At 32.9% G+C, this 25,823-nt stretch overlaps 3 protein-coding genes across 4 annotated transcripts; 2 read left to right on the top strand and 1 right to left on the bottom strand.

The window, feature by feature from the left end:
• The first annotated feature begins 899 nt into the window (after nt 1–899).
• Nucleotides 900–8,619, top strand: LOC141701140 (serine/threonine-protein phosphatase PP1 isozyme 2-like). The gene is made up of 4 exons (XM_074504798.1): nt 900–1,332; nt 5,009–5,568; nt 5,646–5,848; nt 8,302–8,619. The coding sequence occupies exons 1-3, from the start codon at nt 1,122–1,124 to the stop codon at nt 5,817–5,819; spliced, it is 945 nt and encodes a 314-aa protein (XP_074360899.1). The 5' UTR covers nt 900–1,121; the 3' UTR covers nt 5,820–5,848; nt 8,302–8,619.
• Nucleotides 8,620–10,155: 1,536 nt separating this feature from the next.
• LOC141701142 (uncharacterized) lies at nt 10,156–11,031 on the top strand. 2 transcript variants are annotated; one of them, XM_074504803.1, is made up of 2 exons: nt 10,156–10,374; nt 10,466–11,031. In XM_074504803.1, exons 1-2 carry the CDS (start codon nt 10,239–10,241, stop codon nt 10,900–10,902), a joined length of 573 nt encoding a protein of 190 aa, XP_074360904.1. In that variant the 5' UTR covers nt 10,156–10,238; the 3' UTR covers nt 10,903–11,031. The 2 variants fall into 2 exon arrangements, with proteins under 2 accessions (XP_074360904.1, XP_074360903.1); XM_074504802.1 differs by having other exon boundaries at nt 10,158–10,377.
• Nucleotides 11,032–11,670: 639 nt separating this feature from the next.
• Nucleotides 11,671–12,404, bottom strand: LOC141701137 (blue copper protein 1b-like). The gene is made up of 2 exons (XM_074504796.1): nt 12,195–12,404; nt 11,671–12,050 (listed from the first exon to the last, which is right to left on the bottom strand). The coding sequence occupies exons 1-2, from the start codon at nt 12,349–12,351 to the stop codon at nt 11,692–11,694; spliced, it is 516 nt and encodes a 171-aa protein (XP_074360897.1). The 5' UTR covers nt 12,352–12,404; the 3' UTR covers nt 11,671–11,691.
• Between the last annotated feature and the right edge of the window lie 13,419 nt (nt 12,405–25,823).

Genomic DNA, 25,823 nt, shown 5'->3' with positions numbered 1-25,823 from the left:
ACCTTGAGGTTTCTTTATTTGCATTGCATCTAAGCCGCCCCCCACGGTGCACACCACTTGGTTTTAGAACTTGAATTGTACAAGACTTGACAAGCACAGAAGGTGCCGAACTCCCTCCGGTTGAAAATAATCGTAATTTATTTCGACTAAAGAATTTTACTCCTTCCACTTAAAATTAATCTTTATTTTTAACTTTTTGTATGCGTCACTCATAAGCTAAAATGAGACCAACCCACTTTATAATTTTAATTAATATTAACGAAAATTAAAACAATTATACTTTAAGTCTCTTATATCATTCTAATAGGGATGTTGTATTACTAGAAAACAAGTCCCATACTTTTAGAAAAAGCTGTTTTTCAGCTGTTGTAAGAAGCAGATGCTGATTTCACCATCAAACCTTACCAAAAATATCATTATTTTTAATTTTTTGCATCAACACATATACGTATAAAAAAAATTACCGAACAGTCATCTAATTTTTACAACAGCACTTTTTCTAACAGTACAGCAATTTTTAACAGGAATCCCAAATCGAGCCTAAGTTTTTAATGTTTGGAGCAAAAAAGTGTCAAAAAAACACAATTGCCCTTATATTAATTTATTTTTTCTCCCGTTGATTATGTATTTCGAGACAGTTTTATCTTTTCATCCTTTTTCGTCTGTCCAACCGAACCTGATATATTGATTAACAAATCCCTGATATTAGACACAAATACACAATGAAATTATTTAGCAAAAAAAACAAAATGAAATTCATAAGGAGGTACAAAACAAAAAAGATAAAAAAGTAAAAAAAAACTGAAAGAGAGAGGCAACCGAATTTACCGACCCTAATGAATATACATCATACAATAACCCTTGTAAACTTATATATACACACAACATTTGTATAGGCACTTCCGCCTACAGCCCCCCCCCCCTTTCTTCACCATCCCTTACAAACCCCATCACATATCTCAATCTTTATCAAATTCCAAGCATACCCATCTCTTATTTATCCCTAAAAAGTGGTAAATTTTGCATCTTTTAGGGTTTATTTGTGTTCTTGAAACCCTAAGCTCAGAGAGCTTGAGAGAGATTGGGAGAGATTGGGAGCGATTGAGAGAGGAGAGAGATCCATGGCTCAAAATGAGCAGGGGAATGGAAATGGAATAGACCCTGTTGTTCTTGATGATATAATCAATAGGCTATTGGAGTTTAGGCAAGCTAGGACGGTCAGACAGGTTCAGCTTTCTGAGAATGAGATCCGCCAGCTCTGCGCCGCGTCTCGAGAAATCTTTCTTCAGCAGCCTAATTTGTTGGAGCTTGAAGCACCCATCAAGATCTGTGGTATATTTCTGTTTCCTTGGGATGTTTATTTTTTTAATTTCTTTTATCATTTTATTGATTTTGTGTTGCTTAATAGTTTGTTGGTTTTTGAATGTTGATGGGTGGTTAATTTTTGTATATTTTGATTTTATGTTGTTTATATATGATTTTTTTGGACATTTGATTGTTGATATAAATGTTGGTTTGAATTTGAAGAACACATGCATTTTGTTTGGATTTTAGTATTTAGGTTTGACCAATATTATTGTCTGGGTTGCGGAGAAATTGGAATGACAATAGGAATTTGATGGCATCAGATTTGTAGTCTCCCTACGGTTTTAGCCGTAAGGACCCTAAAGTTAATATATGGCTTCACCCATTCCCGCAGACATGACACGCCTTCGGAATCCGTAAGGTATAGTATCTACAGATCACGAATGATAAGAAGTTATCACCGAAAGCCGTATATCTGTAGGCTATAGGCCCCACAACTCAACCTTATCCTTAAACTTTCACACACGTCATTCACCAAAGCACCATGTCATATCCCCTCCTTCTCTCTACCTTCCACGTGTCCAAGTAGTCTATGATAGTCACCTCCCCTACCAAACAGCTGGCTAGTCATAGGGAATAAAAAGGAGAATCAAAGGAAAGAAACACAACAAGACAACTAAAAAAGAAAAGTAGCACACACACCCTACGGACCACAGTCAGAACCCCTAAACACGCTATCAGAATTGTTCGTGTAGAAGCTGATTGAGTTGGGCAATCGGGATTCTTTTTGTCGTTAGCTTTTGGTTTCTGATATATTTTAGTTCTTTTTTATGACATCTAAGTCAGCCTACATTGGTTATTAACGATTCAACAGGTTATAGACTAATGTCAACTATCTTTTCATTTGTTTAATTATTCTACCAATGTCAATTATCCTTTTATATGTTTCATCATTTACCTTTAGGAAAGTCAATTATATCAGTTTTCGATATACGCTGTCCATGTCAGTGAATAAAGCATTGCAATTACAAATATTTATGCATGTCCTCGTATTTCAAATTGAAGTGTCCGTGGAGACTTTATACTCTGATCTCTCGTTTTCTACTCCCAAATAATAAATTAAATTTTTTGTTTCCTTTCTATCCCCAAATTTCTTATTTTTTCTTCTAGTTTTGAAGGTAGATTTCTTGATTGGTTTTGTAAAAGATAATGTGATATATGCATCTTTCACTATTATAGTGCTATTATTAATAATTTTGACAAATTTTGATGTACACTTATTGCTAGAATGGATGTACAAGTATTGATGTTAATAATTACAAAATTTGTTGCTGAAGAAGTTTTTATGTCTCACACTCAATATTGAATACCATAAGGGCCATTTAACTTCTGTAAACAAAATATTTCCTATTGCAATGTTCCTAAAAATAGTTCCTGTCTAGATATAGCAGGCATGCTTATTTAGGGTTTCCCCTTTTCCCTAAAAAATAGTGGGAGTACTACAGGTATTCATAAATAAATAATCAATATTAGTCTGGTACTGAATTCGAAGATCATTCCGCGGGGGCAAAGGAGAGGTGGGGGGGGGGAACTTGTGAAAAGATCTCATTACTTTTCCACAATCAGCTGGGGCTTCAGCCTAGGCTAGCCCCCTATCACTGGTTCCGCCATTATGTAGAGTAGGGGAGGAATGGTAACTTACACTTGGAGATATTTGGGTGATATGAAGACTAAAACCTTCTTCTCAGCATGATGATTGATGGAGATGGTCCAGCTTGCACTCGTTCTGTTCCCATCCCTGGTAGTTGTGGCTAATTTATAAATTTAAAAATCTGTCAACGGTTGCAAATATAGTCTGAACTTTCAAACATCTAATATGACCTTTATTTTCTTCCTGTCCCGTGTATAAGCTATTACTTATCTTTCTGTGATGTATGCTTTAATCTTATCTCTTTTTTCTGGTGGCATGTAGTAAGATTATCTTCTGCAATCCTGTTGTTTTATGTTAACTCTTCTTTTTCTGTGTCAGTGTAATTTTATGGGCTATTGTTCTGTTTCTTTAAAATGCATGTTTGTTTGGCACCTTGAGATGCCCTCTGTCCCCCTTTTAGCTGAAAATGGATATTATCGTAATAATTCACTTCTTATGTAGAAAACATCAAAGCAATGTATTAAAGTAACACTTTGTAAAAGTTGGGATGTTTAGGTCAAACTTTGTGTTGGTTTTGTTATTTTATCCCCCTTCCCACAAACTCTGCTGCTTTAATTTTTTAAGGTAATTTTCCCCATTATAGCAGGATAAAGTTTGGTGTTTTATCCATTTTTTTGACCTTCGTTTTTTGTAATTACGCTGAGAGAAAAGATCAGGAAGTACTAGCACCAAAACTCAACAGATTAAGGTGCATTTAAGGTTAATGAATGCTTTGATTTCCTAAATTTTGGTTGGAAGATGTTGTGTTCTGTCCAACTTAGCCTTATATGTTATCCGTACATTGCTATCTCTCTTTTTAAAATAACAGTGAACTGTTAATCTTTTGAACTTGTACGAAGGCTGTTCTCTTGTGTGGGGATTTGATTTGTTAAAAGCTCTTTGCATGAGATAAACATGTTTGGACACTGATTTGACTAGCTTGATTAATACATTAGGTTGAGCTTCAGCCGTGTATGATCATGATCATTCATCCAACTATTGGAATTATCACCTTATGAGGCATACAATTATGATGATACTACATTGTTCTTTTAATTTCTGAAGTGCGATTCAGTAATTAATACTGTCATTCTGTGCCTGTTTTTCATCAAATTGTTAATGCTTATGTTATACTGTAATGTTAAAGTTGCAAAATGTACTGCGAGTTTGCATCACTACATGTTGTTTAGCAAGCAGTTGATGAGGGCGTATGTTAAGAGCAAATAGTATCAAGTAAGAACCTTATGTATATTCTAAGTTTTTGCTTCCCATGTATCACTTATTTCAGCCTTTTGTCTTAGCCCGCCTCATCCCCTCTTGACCCCGTGGTAACATGAGAACTGAAAATGATATAAAATAGGAGTAATGCTTTATTAAGTAGAAATTTTAAAGCTGTAGAAAGAAAGGTTCCGCAGCTCGTGGCTCGTCTACTGAGAAATAAGAATAATCCAGTCTTCGGAAGTAATTTCCTATGTAAACATTTAAACGGAGAAATATTGAAAAAGACTCTTACATGTAAACGGAAAAAAAAAAGAAATTGATCAAAACCTCATATGTTCAAATTAGATATGCAAAAAAAGTCGTCTTTTCTTTCCTTTACCTTTGCAACTCAGAACCACATAAAAGAAATGGAGGAAATTATTAATCATCCTAAGTAAACATTATCATGTGCTTTCGTTTCAAATACCATAAAGACAACCTCAAAGAAATAACTTTAATGTTAACAACATTAACAAGGTCTTCATAGGCAGGTAAGATTTTGATTGATTGATTATATTATTTTTTGTTCAGGCATTGTTGGCAGCTTGTGTGCTTGTAAATTGCTATAATATTATAATATTATCAGGACTAGGTATATCATACTCCTTCACGTTTTAGCACGGTTGACTGTACAGAATCTTGAAATATGTTTAATCTAAATTCTAAACCAGGTCTAGTTTGTTATACGTATTTGGTTTGCATCATTTACTGTTGCTAGGTCGTTATAAAGCTCAACTCTTTTCTTCTTGTCAGGTGACATTCATGGGCAATATGGTGACCTCTTAAGGCTTTTTGAATATGGAGGGTTTCCTCCTGAAGCCAACTATTTGTTTCTTGGCGACTATGTGGACCGTGGCAAACAGAGCTTGGAAACAATATGCCTCCTCCTTGCGTACAAAATAAAATATCCAGAGAATTTCTTTCTTCTAAGAGGAAATCATGAATGTGCTTCCATTAACCGGATATATGGATTCTATGATGAATGTAAGAGGCGTTTCAACGTGAGACTCTGGAAAGTGTTTACTGACTGTTTTAATTGCCTTCCTGTGGCTGCTCTTATAGATGATAAAATTCTTTGCATGCATGGCGGTCTTTCTCCAGATTTGACCAGCCTAGATCAGATAAGAAATATAACTCGTCCAACAGATGTTCCAGACTCTGGTTTGCTCTGTGATTTACTTTGGTCAGATCCTAGTAGAGAAGTAAAAGGCTGGGGAATGAATGATAGGGGAGTCTCGTACACTTATGGCCAGGATAAGGTTGCAGAATTTCTGATGCAGCATGATATGGATCTGGTTTGCCGTGCTCACCAGGTTTCCACATTTTCGTTAATTTCCTTTCTAGATTTTCTATTTGAATTTTAATGTTTACCCAAATTGTTTATTAATAGGTTGTGGAGGATGGGTATGAATTCTTTGCCGAACGTCAGCTTGTGACAATATTTTCAGCCCCTAACTACTGTGGTGAATTTGATAATGCTGGTGCAATGATGAGTGTCGATGAAAGCTTAATGTGCTCCTTCCAGATTTTGAAGCCTGCAGATCGAAGACCTAGATTTTCTTGAAGCCAGTTGATTTCTCCCATGTAGTTGAGGTAAGTATATTTGTACTAATGCAACTACAAGCTAGTATTTTTGAATTCTGGTCTTTTTTAAGAACCAATAACCTATTCTTATAAAGAGTTTGCGTGTATGTATGCGCTTATGCGTGTGTTTATTGTTTATCGATACCTGTATCTTTATTGTGTATCCGATAGCCTGTTCTTCTTAGAGTCATGTGAGTTTGGAATAGGAGTAAGGGGTCATTTGTTTTTTTCTTAACGCTACTTAATCCTTCTTAACAGACTTATTATCTTGTTGAGATCATTTGGATCTTTCTTTATTTCATTCTTAATGATTAATAATCTTAATAATCATCTTAATCGCTCATACAAACACTTATTTCTGAAGCGCTAAGATGGCCGAGTACATTGCTCCAGTCACATCACTTCATATATTCGCACACTTTCTTGTTACTTTTAAATGTAACTGTATGCTTATAAATAATAATTATTTCCATCATTATTTTTTTTTATTTATTATATCTCTTTATTAATTTTTCATTATTACTCCTATAAAGTATTATGCTTTTCTTTGTGCTTCATGTGTTTAAAATAAGAGGTTTTGTTTAACATGCGATTTTTTTTTCATTTTACAAAAATATAATTTTTTAAATTTCTTATACAAAATTTCGATTTTGCAATCAAATGCAACCTGTACAACCAAATGCAATCTTATATGCAATGCAAAACAACTTTAGTTATTTTAAAAAAAAAAGCTTAAAAAAAGAAGGTGCATCTTGTTGTTTTTGGTTGTAAAACGTATATTTCGAATATTTTAAGAAGATTGTAAAATCGTAAAAACACTCCAAAAAAGTAATTTTTTCGATAATTTCTCTTAAAATAATCAACGTAATATATTAGGCATTCTTGTATTTTCTTAAAATGTAAGAATGGAAGTAAATACACTCATTCAGAGAATCATAATTTTTTTTGCCAAACGATCTTTTTCATGTATTCAGATTATTAATAATTCAGAAATATTAATCATTCAGAAATCAGGATTCAGATTAAACAAATGACTCCCAAGTTATATAAGCACTGTGTATGCTTCATAATGGAAATGAATGGACTCAGGTTGAGCTTGCATCCTGTTGTTGCGTTACCTGGCATTAGATATCATTAGATTTAGAGGGGAAAAATATTGATTTAGGAGTTTTAATTAGAAACTCCAAAAATTTGTTTCATTCATCTACTGGTGTTCCTGGATGATAAGGATATATGGTCCTTCAATTACAGAATGCTTTTGTTTTAACAACTATGATGATTGGTGAATTTTTATCTGACGCCAATCGTGTATCTATCTACGTGACCACATCTCACCCCAATTAATTTTAATTACCATGTGCTGCACTGCACATTAAAAAAGATAAAACATTACAAATGTTGACAAAATACCATACAGATTAATCTGACAATTGAGAGTGAATATAGTAATGTGAGGAAACCCAATCCCTGAATCTGAGCTCCCTTCTCGTCTCTTGATCATATATATTCTCCACTTCCTATGTAATAGTTATAGAATTTACTACCATGTATGACCGCATTAGATACGTCTGTCTGGGGTTGTGCAAGTCAAGTATATTATTATCTAATGTTAAATGTGTATAGTGTAATAACTTTATAGTTATTTTAGTGTTTTTCTATTTTATGTTTTATATTGCTTTTGTAAAGGCACTGTACTGCTAGAAGTTAGTGGCATTTTTAGAGTGTTTTAAAATGCAGCAAATCAATGTTAAGTAGACCAGTTTTTTCCTTTTGCTAATAAAAATCTAGTTGGCGGTCACTCATATTTAATTGTGACCGGTTTTGCTCTCCTTTGTGCATAAGTTGATAAAAAACAGTGAGAGGCAAATGATTGTAGTTATGAACAAAGATCTGTATACCAATGTTGGGTTATAAAAAACTTAAGAAAAAGAAAAGAATAAGGAACTTGCATAGCTACACACTTATGTCTTCATGCAGCAATTTTTAGGACATACTTCCTCCGTCCCTTTCAATTGTTTACATTTTTTAGAGAGTGTCCGACACACATTTTAAGGTGCATATAAAGTATAGTTCTCTAATTTTTTTACAATTTTGTTTTTCTGAATAAAAATTAAAACATTCAACTTTTATTCAGAAAAAGAAAATTGTAAAAATAAGTTACATAACTATACTTTTTATGCACCTTAAAATGCGTGCCGGACACTTCCTCAGAAATGTAAATAATTGGAAGGGACTAAGGGAGTACATACTAAATGCTCATAGAATAAAAATAAGTGCAAGTGATACTTCTGAGAGTCTATTACCTGATCTCTCCCTTGAAATTTATAAGTGTCGGCTGTATATTTAACTTATGTGCTTTAGGTTCTCTTGATCCTTTAGACATTCCACTATTTTAATTGGGCAGTTGTAATTTAATTGATAGTTAAAAGTAATTTACTAATTTTACCCTACTCATTTTGCAGAAATTCCCAGTCTCCATATTAAAAGTGTACTATGAAGATGCCAACTTCTAAGCTTTGTAACAGTTCAGCTGCAAACCATTATCCATATAACTGGTAGACCTTTTGTTAAAGGCACAATATGCCTTTGGAAGACATATTATGGGCTATCTTTTATTTATTTTTTTGAGGCAAATTGCTAACTTGGCTGGCTATAAGTATAGTCTCCAGGTGTTATTTGTATTCTAATTCTTCATGCAATTTAAGATGACCATGTAAATACATTGGATTTTGTAGGTTGTGTGATAGACTGTCTGGCTGTCTGCAATAGTTTGTTGTCCAGATTAATCCTTTACTGTAGTTGCAACTTTTTGGTGAGGACAACTGTTTGTTCTCATTATCTTTGCATACCAAGTAAATCATTTGGTAATGGCAGATGTGAATTGTTGGAGAAACTCGTATGTTACTAGGCTAGATAATGGTCAAGTACATACGATGTTATCTTGTTGCATGGTGGATCGCGTGATCTGTTTAACACCCACATTTCATGTAACTTCCCGGTTATGTTTTTGCATGTTTCAGCATATTATCTGTTCCACAGTTGTTTTACATTTCTTGCACTGACCAACGTAGTTCAACAGTTCTGTCGTATTGGTCGCGTATATTATGATTTCAAAACAATTCATGCATTTCCCATGCTTACCTTGTAAATTTCTGCAATGCGTATTGTATGTAGTATATTGGTTCATATCCTTTGTATGAATATCGTATGGTAAATTTGTGATGCCAACAAATGTTACCATTCTATTTCTATTTCAATTTCTTTCTATTTATATTTCCTAAATGGCACTTTCTTACGTAGAATAAAATTCCAAATTTTATAAGATATTATCTGTTTCTGCAATGTACTACCTCTGTTCCTCTCATTTCTTTACAGTTTTTTTCACATGATTTTAAGGCAATTATAAATTATACTTCTGTAATTTATTTTTAAAATTTTCTTTTTCTGTATAAAAATTTGAACATTATATTTTTATTTAGAAGAAAAAAAATTAAAAAATAATTATGTAACTACATTTAATAAGAGCATTAAAGTGCGTGTCGAGTTCCCGTTCTCCAATGTAAAGAATTGAGGGGGACGGAGGAGGGAGTAGTAATTGTAGTTGAATAGTCACTGGCATGGGATAATGACCCCATCCGAAATGTGAACCTCTTTTGTTCTTATTTATCTTTACCATGGCCATGAAACTTGTTCCTGTTATAAACATAAATGTATTTTGTTGGCATGAGAATCATAAGTATATGAGAAATATCGATTTCTTACTATTTAAACATCATTTTTAGTTAGCGGGAAAAAATGATTTTATCATCAAATTTTATAATGATTGTTAAACAAAAGCTTCTAACTTATTTTCTCTGAGGAATATGCGCTAGACACTAAATTTCGTGAATTATTTTCTTCGAATATAATATTTATTCCCACTTTTTTTCGCTAAACTAAAATATAGAAATAGCCCCCTACTGGCCTAATTTTAAAAAAAAAATATATTAATTAAAGTTGGTTAAATTTTCGAATTAATGGGAATTATTTCACATTGATATCAATTAACCAATGTCACGAGAAGAGTGTCTTATATTTTAATAATAATGCCAATAAATGAAAATTACCCCCACATAATGTACACTTAGGGATTTGATAGACTGGGTTTGTTAGGATACTACTATTTTTGTTGCTAATACTAAAAAATCAATTGTTTAAATTAATTACTCAACTCCAAATAGATGAGGAATTATTCTCAAAACTAAAAATTCTTGACAAGAACGTTTAACAAACAGTTTGATGAGACTTCCCGAATGACACTATATATATGTGAGGTTGTAGGGGTTTAGGAACATACTTCACTTGATTTTGTATGTTTTTTTTCTTCCTGTTATTAGTGTTTAGCTTTTGAATTATCAGAATGAAGTTTCACATGAAGATTGTCTGTTTAATGCTAGTGGCATTATGCACCACTACAATCCCAACGGGGCATGCACGCCTACTTGTGGCGAGTCCCATCGGAGAATCATCAAAGATGGTTAACTCCATGTTGTTAGGTGGTGAGTTTGTCTGAAAATCTGCATTTTATGATGTTTCATATGTGCCTTAATTAAGTACTGATTTTTTTTTGTCTGTTTTTCTCTGTAGCTAAAGCAAGTCCGGAAGAGTGCTCTGATTCAGTGCCTATTTCAGGTGTTGAAGATGTTTTATCTGTTTCCTCCGTGCCTAAACAAAGTCCCGGAGATGTCTCTGTTTCTTCTGTGCCTAAACCAAGTCATGTTGTACCGAAAGCAAGTCCCATGATTGTTTCACCTCCAAAACCTAGTCCCATGATTACTTGGCCTAAACCAAGTCATGTTGTACCGAAAGCAAGTCCCATGATTGTTTCACCTCCAAAAGCTAGTCCCATGATTATTTCACCTAAAGCTAGTCCTGGTTATGTCACCATTGCGTCTGAAGAACCTGCTCCTGGCCATGTCTCTATTGCCTCGGAAGAACCTAGTCCTGGTCATGTCTCCATTGACTCTGTGCCACATACAGTCTCAGAGCCTGATCCTTGGCCACCTAGCCTAATCCTTAGTTAAATGAAGGTCATAGGGAGAGGAGATCTTTCTTTGTTTACTTAAGGTAGTGATGAAGTTGGTCGTAATATATCTCATGTAATAATGTTACTGATCAACTATTTATAACATCTTCGATTAAGTACCTGCCTACACTCATATATTCTTAGAGCGTAAATAAAGTTCAGTACACACACTCATTATTCAGCGAAAAAAGAACCAAAACTTGAACTGTGTTTTAACAAACATACAGGGCTAAAGAACTGGTTTATCTTATATTTCCTCTAAAGAAAACTTTAAGTTGACGTTGAAGCTCTATAAATAAGAAGGCCCACTCAGAAAACCTATAAAGAGTATGAATACAATAGGAACAGATTAATACAAATATTATGAGGCTGAATCTGATATTATTTACCAGGTTTCCCCGGAATTGAATCTTTAGAAATTACAACATTTAATTTTCTTAAAAACAATAACATAGAAGATATTTCAGAGTTGTCTACCAAATTAGACAGTAATATACAGAGTAATTGCGGCTTAGAAAAAAAGTTCCTTCACAGATCAGGATGTTCAAACAAGTTATAAGGTGCTTATGAAAACAACTGTTGGGTTAAGTTTGTTTTAAATTTGATAATGTAGTACTTGTGTATTGTTTGATATCATAGTTCAACGCGTATTAGACCGTTCAAAAGGGCAAGTTTAATTAAGTGAAACACTCTCTTATTATATATTGTAAACTAATCAACTTGAACAAATCAATAAAGGCATCTGATATAACCTAATTAAGGCTCTTTTGAACTTTTAAAATTTGATTTAAAACGCAATGACAAAGAAAACAGCCAGTGCAACCGCCGTGATTGATTGAAAAGAAGCAATGACAATGCCGTTAGCTGATCCTGTGGCGGGTGAAGCTTGAGTAGGGGCACCAAAGCTAAGCCAAGGAGCAACACCTGGAGACATAGCCACAGGGTTCACAACAATAAGCAATTTCTGTCCTCCGACAGCACAATGTTGGGCTACACCACAAATGTACCACTTCCGCCCTGGGGTTGCAAGCACAATCGTGTCATTTCCAGTAATTAGAGCTACAGATAGTGGAGGTTTGCTGCAATTCTGAAATGCAGTTCCATTAACCTTGAACACGTTATGAACCCCCACCGGATATTTGAATACTGCACATTTTCGTGGATACAAAATTCATGTGTTACATTGTCAAGTTATGTTTCATGACTCAAATGACCATACAAATTTGTGCGTGACTGTGTTGATTGTATAAAGAGAAACATTAGCAAACAAAAGCAGAAATATTAACGTACCAAGTTTATCGCCAACATAGAACTCCTTATCTTGCGCCCATGCCTGATAATCAAAGTTAATAGTCCACCCTTTGTCATCTCCAACCATGAAGTCCTTAGCTGAGACGATGCTCAGAAAAGCAATAGCAACAAAGACAACAATGGACTTGGAAGCCATGGCAATATTACGGAAACAAATGTATATTTATGTTGTTCAGGTAGAGATTTGCAAGAGAGACTTTGAGTTGGAGTGGATAGAGAAAGAAGATGGCTTGTTCTTCTTATAGTTTTCACTTGAGTAAAAATCTGAAGCACAGAACAAATAGCATTGAACTTGACTTCAGCAGCCGGCTCTGGCCAATTGTTTGGAGTTTAAACTTACTTTTTATAGCCGAATGTTTAAGATTTATCAACTTTTTTGTTACCAATGCCGTACTTTTTTTTCCCTTCAGCTCCTGATCTACGTAAAGAAATGAGGGTGAAAATTAAACAAATGTAAAGTGATGACAAGTTTAAATTTTAGAAATGATAAACTATTGATTAAGAAAAGTGAGATACATACACATGAATCTAAAGAAAATCAAACATGCATATTAAACCATTTTAAGATTAACACAAACTACTCATGACCTTTAACTTGAAATTAACAACGCATCTAACAGTAACTAATCAAATTTGTGTATTATTATCAATTCTTTGTTAAAATTCTTTGTCAAATCATATCTACGTACATAACATCTGTGTTAGTTTAATATATTGAAGGAAACTCAAAAAATGCTAATACAAATAGCACATTACAAAACAAAATAATGTTAGGCTTTTATTTCAAAACTCACTATAAGAAATTCGTTTAAATACGGTTGAAATTTTATGGTCGAATTTAGTTGTCATACAAATGCTAGTCGAAAAATTTAGTTAAATTCGACCGACCTAAATTCAATCGATTAAATTCGACCGATTAAACTCGATTGATATTCGTTACAAATTTTTATCCCAAATTTTTGAATGAAATTTCAAATTTTTGTCAAAAAATTCGAAAACCCCACTCAAAATGCTACATTCAACCAATTATGATCGTCTCGTTAATTCGACCAAATTTGGTCGCAAATCAAATTCGATCAACTCTGGTCAAATACAAATTCGACTTGATATGGCCACACGCTAAATTCAACCATATGTTGTTAAGATTGTAAATTCCTAATAATTATCAACTGGAAAAGATAAACAAACAAACACCACCAAAAAAATCATATATGTACTAGATTTGCAAAAAAATTCTAATACTAATCGACTCAAAAAAAAGAAATACAAAAATCACATTAATATATTAAGTTGTAAAAAAATTAAAAACAAGTTAATAACGATAGTAGACATACTTTATAAAAAAAAGAATTCATGTTTAATTGGAAGTCACACCAAAATTCACCCAAAATCTTTTTATTAAAAAGTTTTTAATATAAAAAGTAAACAAACTAAATTAAAATTTCCAATACTCACCATCTGAAAATTATAGAGTCAACAATATAAAATTTTAGTAAATTAAAAATTACAAAAAACATAAATTTCCTTTTTATTAAAAAAAAATTAATATAAAAAGTAGACAAATTAAATTAAAATTTACAATACTCACCATCTGAAAATTATAGAGTCAACAATATAAAATTTTAGTAAATTAAAAATTATAAAAAACATAAATTTCCTTTTTATTAAAAAAAATTTAATATAAAAAGTAGACAAATTAAATTAAAATTTACAATACTCAACATATGAAAATTATAAAGTCAACAATATAAAATTTTAGTAAATTAAAAATTACAAAAAATATAAATTTCATGAGTAAAGCAAGTAAAAGTAAATAAATTCAAATTAATACTAATGAAAATAATATTATCAACTTATTTATGATAATTTATAAATTCTCATATTTTCTCTCATTATCTTAATATTGTATTTTATCCTATACATAATTAGCGTAAAAATAATAATTTTAATAAAATAATTTTAGCGAAATTGAGTTAAAGGTGTCATTTTATAATTTTTTCAAAAAAATAAATTAATTTATTTCAATATTAAAAGTTCATATAAAATATTTATAAGATATCCCATGCATTGCAAACAGATTTCAAAAAGTTAAAGAAACAAACAAACAAATAAGAAGAACAAATACATAACAAAAAATTAAAAATCTACAAATAAATTATATTAATTAATTAATACACCAAATATTGCAACAAAAAAACATTACATTAAAAATAACTAAAAAATAAAAATAAATTAAAAAAATATTAGGTGTGAAACAGTACTAGCAAAATTTTAAATGTTTTAAATACACAGCGTCATTGAAATGAAAAAAATAATAAAATGGATTATTTATATAATAAAAGTAGTAGACATACTCTATAAAAAAAATCACCTTTTAATCGGAAGTCACACCAAAATTCACCCAAATATTAAAAAAAATTAATATAAAAAAATAGACAAAATAAATTAAAATTTATTCAAAAATATAAAATTTTAATAAATGAAAAATTACAAAAAACTTAAATTTATGAGTAAATCAAGTAAAGTAAATAAATCAAAATTAATACTAATGAAAATAATATTATCAACTTATTTATGATAATTATAAATTCTCATATTTTCTATCATTATCTTAATATTTTATTATATCCTATACATAATTAGCGTAAAATATAAAAATAAAAATTTAATTATATATGCTTTAATATTTATAGGTGAATATATATAAATTTAATAATTTTAAAATTATAAAGATATAAAATTTTAAGTAAAATACAATACGACAACTAAAATAAAAAAAATAATATTAATAAAATAAGTTTTGTAACTAAATAGAGTTAGAGATGTTATTTTATAATTTTTTTTAAAAATAAATTAATTTAATTCAATATTAAAAGTCATATAAAATATTTATAAGATATCTTGTGCATTGCACCGGAATAAAACTAGTATTTGCCTCAGGTAGATATATCTAATCTATCAAAATCTCTCACGCATGTGATAAATTTTTAAAATGTAATAAATAGAAAAAAGTAAGCCTCCACATTTATGTATTTACTTGAAATACAGCTAGTTATTTGTCCTTCCGTATGGCGAAATATTTCAAATAAACTAATAGTCACAATTAAAGAAAACTAACCGTATGTCTACATTTGTTAAGACAAATAGTCATTATAAAGTATATAGGTATATCAGCCAAATTAGTTAAAAAAAACAGTGTGTTCACAGCAAATTGCAACTCTCCTTAGCATTTCCAATATTTAGAAAAAACATAAACGCCATGGTGTAATTCCACTAAATTAACACCACAACAGTTACAAACCAATACAAAACCAAGGCAAACTTGCTTAATACAAAACAAGCATAAAAATATATTATAAAAAAATAATTCAAAAATAAAGTAATTCAAGTAATATTCAAAATGATAGAGAAAATTAAGAGTATAAAAAAGGACTGACCTTCTAAATTATCAGAAATTTTGAGGAAATTAGTAATTTAGCTACATCTGAATAACTATTAGCATCTAATAAAGTAAAAAATAAATCGAAATCAGGCAAAACTAGTCGAAAACTAAGATAATTAAAGTAATTATTAGCATGTAATAAAGTAATATAGCTACACATGAGTAACTATTAGCACCTAATAGAGAAAATTAAGATAATTCAACTAATATTGGTCGAAAATTGGTGAAATATATTTGGTTTTTTTGACGGCGAACTTCCCACCCACAAAATTTTAAATTAAAGGGCGATAATATTCCCGCTCATCCCACTTTTTAAATTCGATCAAAATTAGTAGTTTTTATAGCTTACGATTTTGGTATTTGAGTGGGACCGCATTTTTTTGCTGGTACTAAATTTGACCGACACAAGTAATTGGTCAAATATACCCATAAATTCACCGTTATTAAATTTGACCGGTTGGTTGAATTTAGCCGCACCTAGTAAATTTGACCATCTACGATAAAATTTAGCCACAATTGGATTTATTTGGTCGAAAGTACCCTTACTTTGATGTAGTGATTGCACATATTAAAAATATTTTCTTTCTAAATTTTAAGTAAAATGAAATGGATATGAAGTTAACCCACTAAAATAAACAATATTTGTTTCATATTATCATAAATAAATAAATAAAACATAAATATATGTTCAAAGCTTTAGTAAACAAGAGTTGAGTTTTTCAAAATAAGTGATATGGTTATGCACAAACGAAAAATTATGATTTAAAAGTATTTAATTGTTAATCTTATGATCTTACATTGTTATGCTATACATTATACAATTTTGTATCCTAAGATTAAGTAAATTTTTATGTAATGAATATTAAAATTCATAATTTCAAAATAATCATAATAATGTACATAATATATAATATATTATTACAATTAACGATTTGGTTAATTTCGACGAATTTTAATTAAATTGGAACTGAAACCATATCATTAATTGTGATTTTTCATTTCTATTTTTTCGATTTCTACTTCAATATATGGTTTTCTTTAATATTATTTATCAATTTTAACAATTATTGGTTCGATTACGATTTTTTCTGCTTTGACTTTTGTTGGGTAATGAATACAACACAGAGATGAGTAAATGTGTTTTAGATAATTTTAATGGCTTTTTGAACTTTTAAGAATGGTGAACAAAGTAATCTGTATTGTAGAGATAATATGCTTTAACAAAATAATTAAAACATGCACATAAACACACTTATCTTTCAAAACTCACTTAATTTTATATTAAAATCAAGCTAGTATTTTGCTACAAATTTCTGGGTTTTTGGTATGCTAAGCACTCAGCTTCTCTATTGAGAGTTACACGATTTTTCAGATCTATTTGTTACTATTAAAACAAAGCATCCAGGGTTTACTTTATAGAACAGTAAACACTGTTTTTACACAGCATGCAACAACATGTACTAAACCCTACTTTTGGATAAGTAAATCTTTCTATTTCTGGCTTAGTGTATCTTTGCCAATCGTGCATGCATGTGACTTTACTTTGCCAGTTAATCTTGACCTTTGATCTTGTACTCTTCAAGCTGCTTTTGTAGACTTTTCAAATCAGTGATTGATTTGTTTGTTTATTGATAATCTTGGATATTAAACTGATATGCATTCTCTACTTGAGTTGGCAAGCTCAAGTACATCCATCTGACTCCTATCGCTTCCACATGCTTGTCAAAAACCTTGGTTGGCAAGCTCTTTGTGAAAGGATCTGCTCGGTTGTCTTCTGATGATATGTGAGCCACAACTATATCCCCTCGCTTTACGATTCCTCGTATGAGATGATACTTACGTTCAATATGTTTAGCTGCTTTGTGGTCTCGCGGTTCCTTTGAATTTGCCACAGCACCAGTGTTATCACAATACACCGTCAAGCTCCTAGGCAAATTAGGTACCACATCTAAGTCCAAAAGGAAGTTCCTGAACCATACAACCTCCTTGGCAGCCTCAGAGGCCGCCACGTACTCGGCCTCCATGGTAGAGTCTGCAATGCATTTCTGCTTTACACTCCTCCATATAACGGCTCCACCTCCCAAAGTAAAAACATATCCCGAGGTTGATTTCCTCTTATCCCTATCTGATTGGAAATCTGAATCAGTATATCCCAAAGGAAATAGATCTGAGGCCTTGTAAATTAACATATACTCCTTAGTCCTTCTCAGGTACTTGAGTATAGTTTTTACTGCACTCCAATGTTCCTGACCTGGGTTCAACTGATATCTACTAACCATGCCTACAGGAAAGCAGATGTCAGGCCTCGTACATAACATAGCATACATTAAGCTTCCACATGCTGAAGCATAAGGAACTGCTTTCATGCTCTCTATATCCTTAGGTGTCGAAGGACACTGCTTCTTAGATAGAGCAACTCCATGCTTAAAAGGTAAAAAACATTTCTTGAAGTTCTGCATGTTAAAACGAGCTGATACTTCATCAATGTAGGGCTCTTGAGATAAAGCCAACATCCTTTTCTTGCGATCCCTTATAACTTTGATCCCAAGGATGTATGCCGCTTCACCTAAGTCCTTCATGTCAAATTGTTTGAACAACCATGCCTTTACTGATGACAACATCTCAACATTGTTTCCAATGAGTAAAATATCATCTACATATAGTACTAGAAAAACCACTGCATTACCTTCACTTCTCTTATACACGCACGATTCGCTTGGACTTTGATCAAATCCATATGACTGGACTGCCTGATCAAAACGAATATTCCAGTCTCTAGAAGCTTGTTTAAGTCCATAAATAGACCTCTTAAGCTTACATACCAGATGCTCTTGGCCTTCCTTAATGAATCCTTTTGGTTGCTGCATATAGATGGTTTCTTCAAGACTTCCATTAAGAAAAGCTGTCTTGACATCCATTTGCCAAATCTCATAATCGAGATGAGCTGCTATAGATAAAAGAATACGGATTGACTTAAGCATGACTACCGGTGAAAAGGTTTCCTCATAATCGATACCTTCTTTCTGAGTATACCCTTTCGCAACAAGTCTTGCTTTCCAGGCTTTCACCTTTTTATCTAATCCCCTCTTTTTCTTGTAGATCCACTTACATCCAATAGGTTTTATACCTTTGGGTGGTTCCACGAGCTCCCAGACCTGATTAGAATACATTGATTCTATCTCAGATTCCATCGCCTTTTGCCAAAGATCTGCATCTTTGTCTTGTACTGCCTCTTCGTATGTACGGGGATCATCATCATGTTCACCAGGGACCAAGTCTGAAGACTCTCCCAAAAACATGAATCTATCAGGCTGTTGAACAACCCTCCCACTACGACGAGGCACTAGTGCGGTATTAGTGACAGGTTGTACATTATGTTGTGGTTGTTCTACTTGTACTACAGCTTCATGGGTATTATTTGTCCCTCCCACTAGTTCCTCTAAAACGACACTACTCATGGGTTTGTGATTCATTATATAGTCCTCCTCCAAGAATCTTGCATTGGTGCTAACAATGACATCCTGATTCTTCGGACTATAAAATAAATATCCTTTCGTTCCCATGGGGTAGCCTACAAACAACTTTACTTCTGTACGAGATTCTAACTTAGTCGCGTTCTTGTTCAGCACATGTGCTGGACAACCCCATATTTGAATATGTCTTAGACTCGGTTTATCCCCGGTCCACAATTCTAAGGGGGTTTTAGGAACCGACTTAGAAGGTACTAAGTTCAGAAGATAAGCTGTTGTCTCTAAGGCATGTCCCCAAAATGACTTGGGTAAATTCGAATAACTCATCATCGATCTAACACTCTCTAAAAGAGTCTGGTTCCTTCTCTCTGCTACACCGTTCTGCTGGGGTGTGCCTGGTACAGTTAACTGGGATTCTATCTCATTTTCTGATAAATATTCCCTAAATTCTCCAAGCAAGTATTCGCCACCACGATCTGATCGTAGTGACTTGATACTTTTATTAAGTCGCTTCTCCGTTTTAGCTTTGTACTCTTTGAACTTATCAAAGCACTCAGACTTACGGCGCAACAAATAAACGTACCCATATCTAGAATAATCATCAATGAAAGTGACGAAATATTCATAACCACCTCTTGCTTGGATATTCATGGGTCCACATAAATCAGAGTGAACCAATTCTAATACTTGTTTGGCTCTATTCCCCTTTGCCTTGAAAGGCCTATTAGTCATTTTACCTTCCAAGCAGGATTCACAAATTGGAAATGGCTCCACTGCCAATGAGCTTAAAGGTCCGTCTACTACCAGTCTTTGAATCATCCTCAAGTTAATATGACCTAATCTCAAGTGTCAAAGATATGTTTGGTTCAAACTAGAAGGTTCCTTTCTTTTAGTAGAGTTAGAAGATGTGTTGTTCAATTCCCTAAATTGCAGTTACAGTGCAGGTTGACTAGGATTAATTATATACAAATTGTCTTACAATGTACCAGAACATATAATTCGTTTATTCATCATAATAGAAACATTACGATCCAAACAAACATTATAACCATCCAAAGCAAGTTTAGAAACCGAAATTAAATTCCTTCTAAAAGAAGGTACATAAAGACAATTGTTCAAAACCAAAATCCTATCAGAACCAAAAGATAAATGAATAACTCCTACTGTAACTACTGCTACTTTCGTAGCATCTTCCATGAACACGTATATCTCACCATCTCTAAGCATTCTGGATAGCTAGAACCCCTGCATAGAATTACAAACATGATCAGTGGCTCCTGTATCTACACACCAAGTGCTCGTAGATATAGCCACTATAAATGTTTCCGTAACTAGAGAAAAAGACATACCAGTATTGTTTGTCTTCTTAGGAAGAGGACAATCCTGTTTCCAGTGACCTGACTGTTTTCATCTGAAGCACTTTCCCTTAGGCTTTTTCACACCACCCTGAACTCCCACTGCCTTCACAGCTTTCTGTGTCTGAGCCTTTTTCTTCTTCTTATTACCTTTCGGCTTAGAGGAAGAACCTTTCTCAGCCACATACACTTGAACACTCTGCCGAAATAATCCTTCAGATGTCTGAAGTTTTGTCAGCAGTTCCGCGAGACTATACTGCCTCTTGTTCATGTTGTAATTCAAGCGGAACTGCTCAAAACTCTTGGACAAGCTCATAAGGATAATGTCAATCTGGGTTTCCCCGTCAAGTTCAGCACCAAGGATCTCTATCTCATTTAGATGCGACATCATCTTGAGAACATGATCCCTTACAGGTGTGCCTTCAGCCATCTGAGTGTTCATTAAAGCCTTCATGGCTACTTGCCTAGCAGCCCTATTCTGATCTCCAAAAAGTTCCTTGAGATTAAAGAGCATATCCGAAACAGTGGCCATAGACTGATGCTGATGCTGCAAAACACCCGACATTGCTGCCAGAATGTAACATCGCGACATCTCATCAGCCTTAATCCACCGTTTATAATACTATTTCTCATCTTCAGGAGCATCATCAGCAGGTTGTTCAGGCTTGGGTTCATAAGTGCAAAACTTGTACTCCTCAGCAGTCAGCACAATGTCCAAATTTCGTTTCCATTCAATATAGTTAGGTCCGGTAAGTTTGTTATCCTTAAGTATGGTGAATAGTGGATTAAAGCCCATTTTATCCTAAGAATCATGCATAAAAACATCACATAAATAAGTGTGCATTAATTATTAAGATCTAAATTATTAAAATTTAATGCACTAACATCTAAACAATATGTGTGACATGTATACCACCTAATTTTGTTTAAATGTTACTTCGGTCCTATTACTAAACAATATGCCACGTTGGGGTGGACTATATTATTTTTCATAGCTAAGTCTATACCATCATCAAATCTTAAATTATTCGAAATCTATGGAACTTGGTACGCCACGATGGGTGGCGTGTATACCTTCCAATATTCGTAATTTTGCCTTGAATAGAATACTTCAATTCAATATTCATCAATGGTTTGATTTCCAGGTAGTGGAGGAGTCACATTGGTCTCGCTTAAAACCCACACCCTTACAAGTTCGATGAACCCGTTTTTGACAAAATCGCCCCAAATCAGAAATAAAGAAAATCCGTATTTATTCCTTTCAAAATTTATTAATTTAAGAAGTTTGTTCTAGTAATTTCTATAACATTCTAGACACCATAAATTACATGCCACGATGGGTGACGTATATATAATTTATATTCGTCTTTATGTTAAATTACCTACAACCAATAATGGAGACCATGGGATTTAATTTCATATTAATTCCTCTCCCACTTAGAATTTTTTTTTATTAAAATTGAGGAATTTTAAAATTAAATGGGGCCCTATGTTGTTATAATTATGTCTAATCATGCATTCAAAATACACACATAATTTTAGCAACATATAACATTTAATTAAAGCAATAAATAAATTTTATGTCCATGTCATCCTAATTAAGTTAAACATGCAATTTTAAAAGAATTACACACATAATTAACGACACACATAATCAATAAATTAAAGCAATAATTAAAATTTAAAGGAAAAAATTAAAATAAATTTTCCACTATTATGGCCCTTGAAAAAAAATCCAGCTCTCAAAAAAAATCTGCCCCAAGCGCGCCCCGACGCCCCCAGCAGCCCCAGCAGCCCCAGCAGCCCCAGCAGTCCCAGCAGCAGCCCCAGCAGTCCCAGCTGCCGCAGCGGCCCCAGCAGCCCCAGCTGCCGCAGCGGCCGCAGCGCGCGCGCGCCTGTTGCTTTTCTGTGAGTTTTGTTTTGATTTTGTTCGATCCAAATATCAACAGCAGCCCCTTGTAATCGCACAGCGGAACAAAAAACTACCGGAATTGATTTCTGATCGCACATAACTTGTTACAAAATACCCGGAACAATTACAAAAAAAATAGATCTAATACAAAACTAATTTTGTAAAATCTATTCTAACACGATCAACCCTCGTGTAAATTACAACCATGATTAAACCACGTGGAAACCAAAACAAAAATTAATCACGATTAAACCACGTGGGATCCAAACACATAATTAAAATATACATGGCCATAATAGGGGATTAACAACCTGCATCAAAAACAATACAAGCAAAACACTATATACACGCATATATAATTACGACATGGACATTATATCATAAAACGTAGAATCCATTACCAGGCTCTGATACCAATTGTTGGGAACCACGGACTTAGGGTGTTACTACGTTTTACGATAAAGATTACGAAAAGAGGATTACCTTGTTAATGGTTGATTCCACGCTCTTCTATTGTATTCCCAAATTTCCTTGAGCGAAGTGTGGCCTCCGTCTTCTCAAGTTATCCTCTCTTCTTGCTCCTTGGTGGCTACAATATGTTTTCACACAATTCCAAGCAAGAAGAGAATAAGAATATATATAGGCTACAATAGGGACCATGGATAATTAGGTTGAGCCTTCTAATTACATCTTGAGCCTAGCCCAATATAATTAAATATTAATTCAATCCACTAAAGAATTAATATTTGCACTACCTTTCCTAATACCGTAATTTAATTAATTCGGTTCCAATATTATTTGCTTATTAAATTCCCCATATTTAAAATATCATATGTCCATTAATTAAATAAATTACTGATAATTTATTTAATTAATATCTTTTATCCTTGATCATCCACTCAACCTTTATTTAATTATGCCAGAATAAATTCCACCTGCAGGGTTTCACATAATTAAATCTTTTTGAGCTTTCAAGGGGACATCATTAACCCGAATATTATCAGGACATGGATTCCTTCAATAAATAATATCCACCATGTATATAATTCCATCACCCAAAATATAATGATATAATTCAAAAGAATTATTTCATATATAAATCAAAGCATGTAAATAATATACACGTGTCAATTACTATTTCCGGATTAAGAACCTAAGCATTAATAATAACATAGAATCTTAGTTCTCCTTTTTAATCAGTATTAAGGGAAAAATTCTAAATTTGATCCTGTTCAATATACACAAAGTATACTAGTATTATTTATTAGTCAATATAAACTAATCTAAATAATACTACAGCCATACCAGTGGATTGTCCAACATCACCTGTGCTGTGAACCTTATTATATTATATAACCGTATTTAACAATCTAATATTCTGTATCCCATTTGATATTAGATTGTTCACAATATATAATATTAGACAACATGTAAACATTCAAATGATTTTCAAATAAACTGGCCAGAAATAAATGTACATACTTCAAATAAATATTTTCAGTATACACTAACAGTTAGCACATGGTTTTTTCTTCTCATGGTATTTTTCAACCAACTCAGATGCATTCCTGAAAGATTTCAACTTAACTTCATTATTTTCAATCTTTTCTCTTAACATAGCTTCAATCTCTTTGGCACACTTAAGCTTGTTTTTCAAATACTCAATTTTTTGCTTGACTGACTCAAGCTCCACAAGCAGTAGATCCATCTTTTGCTTTTCACTCTCCAGATTCTCATTTTCTTTTGTTAGCCTTATGACTTCGTCAGTAGTAGCAACTAAGCTTAATGTGTATATGGAACATCTCTACACTCATCTTTTCCACAGTCTCCTTATATTGACTAGCATTTAAATCAATGGTGGTTACAGTTGGTACCTTTGATTTTGAAGTAGATGCTTCTCCATGCTCAAAAGCTATTAGTGCATATTTTCCAACTTCTTCATCCTCATCATCAGCATCATTGTCATCTCAACTCTTTCCATCTGTAATATAAGCTTTTCCAGACTACTTCTTCAAGAGAGCTTCATACTTTGCTTCTAGTTCAAGATATGCCTTATCTTTGTTTACCTTTTTATGATTTCTGCATTCAGTAGCAAAGTGACCCAACTCATCACAGTTGAAGCACCTCATCTTTGATCTGTCCATAGATCATGTTTTGTAGCCACCTTTGCTAACTGAATTGTGCTAAATTTTTAGTTTCCAATTGTTGTTGTTGGAGGATTGTCCTTTGCCTTTAAAAAACCTTGGCTTTTTGACTCTTATATTGGAGAACTTTCTACTCAAGTAAGCCATGGATTGGTACATTTCATCTAGCTCATCCAAGGTATAATATTCATCTTCCTCCAGTTCCAACACAACTTGTTTCTGAGATCCCTTGCTCTTCTGTTATATAGCTTGAACAACTGAAACTTAATCATCTTGCTCATTTTCAATTTATTCTCTGTCATTTACAATTAAAGAACTTGAACCATCAACAATAAGACCATGGTGTGCTTTCAATGATTTTCTTTGCATTATTTCAAGTTCATAATTTTTCAAGATTCCATATAGAACTTCCAAAGTTATTCTGCTCAAATCTCTTCCTTCTCTAATGACTGATATTTTCTGTTCAAGATGTTCAGGAATGGCTAGCAGAAACTTTAGGTTAACCTCCTCAGCCTCATAATATTTATCATGTAGCTGCAAGTCATTTATCAATTTATTGAATCTTTCAAAAACTTCAGTGATTCCTTCTTTTGGTTTAGTCATAAACCCCTCATACTGAGAAACAAGAATCCTCCTTTGGTTTGATTTAACCTCCTATGTTCCTTCACACACGATCTCTATTTTCTCCCAGATTTGTTTCGATGTGTCATAGTTGACAATATTATTGTACATTACATTATCAAGTGACTCTATCAGAATCAGCTGCAAGCCACTATCTAGAGAAACTTTTTCATTTTCAGGTTTAGTATATTCTGAAGGAACTTTAGGGGCATAATGTGCTGGAATCACCATGTCTCCATCTGTAGATTTCTCAACTCTTACCATGGGAGTGAAAGGCCCATTCTTGAGCATCTGAATGTATAATGGATTGGCCATCCTGATAAACAATAACATTTTCTTCTTCCATAATGTATAGTTAGATCTGTCAAAGGTGGGGATCTTGATATTTCTTAGCTTCTGTGTGTTCAATATTCCAAGATCTTTAATCTATTTGCTTTCAAATTTTGCTCTACCACTTATTGGGTAATGAATATAACACAGAGGGGGTGAATGTGTTTTAGATAATTTTAATGGCTTTTTGAACTTTTTTTTTTTTTTGCTAAATTATGTGTATATCAAAAAACCAGGAACCAGCAGGGATTAACCCTATGCTCTATGACAGGCCATAGAGGGAGAGCTATCTATAGCCAATCTCAGAAAAATATTGGAGATAGAAAGCCAAAAA

This window comes from Apium graveolens, unplaced genomic scaffold (genome assembly GCF_009905375.1).
Source record: "Apium graveolens cultivar Ventura unplaced genomic scaffold, ASM990537v1 ctg3390, whole genome shotgun sequence".
Lineage (NCBI taxonomy): Eukaryota > Viridiplantae > Streptophyta > Magnoliopsida > Apiales > Apiaceae > Apium > Apium graveolens.
This window is presented reverse-complemented; position numbering and strand designations above follow the sequence as displayed.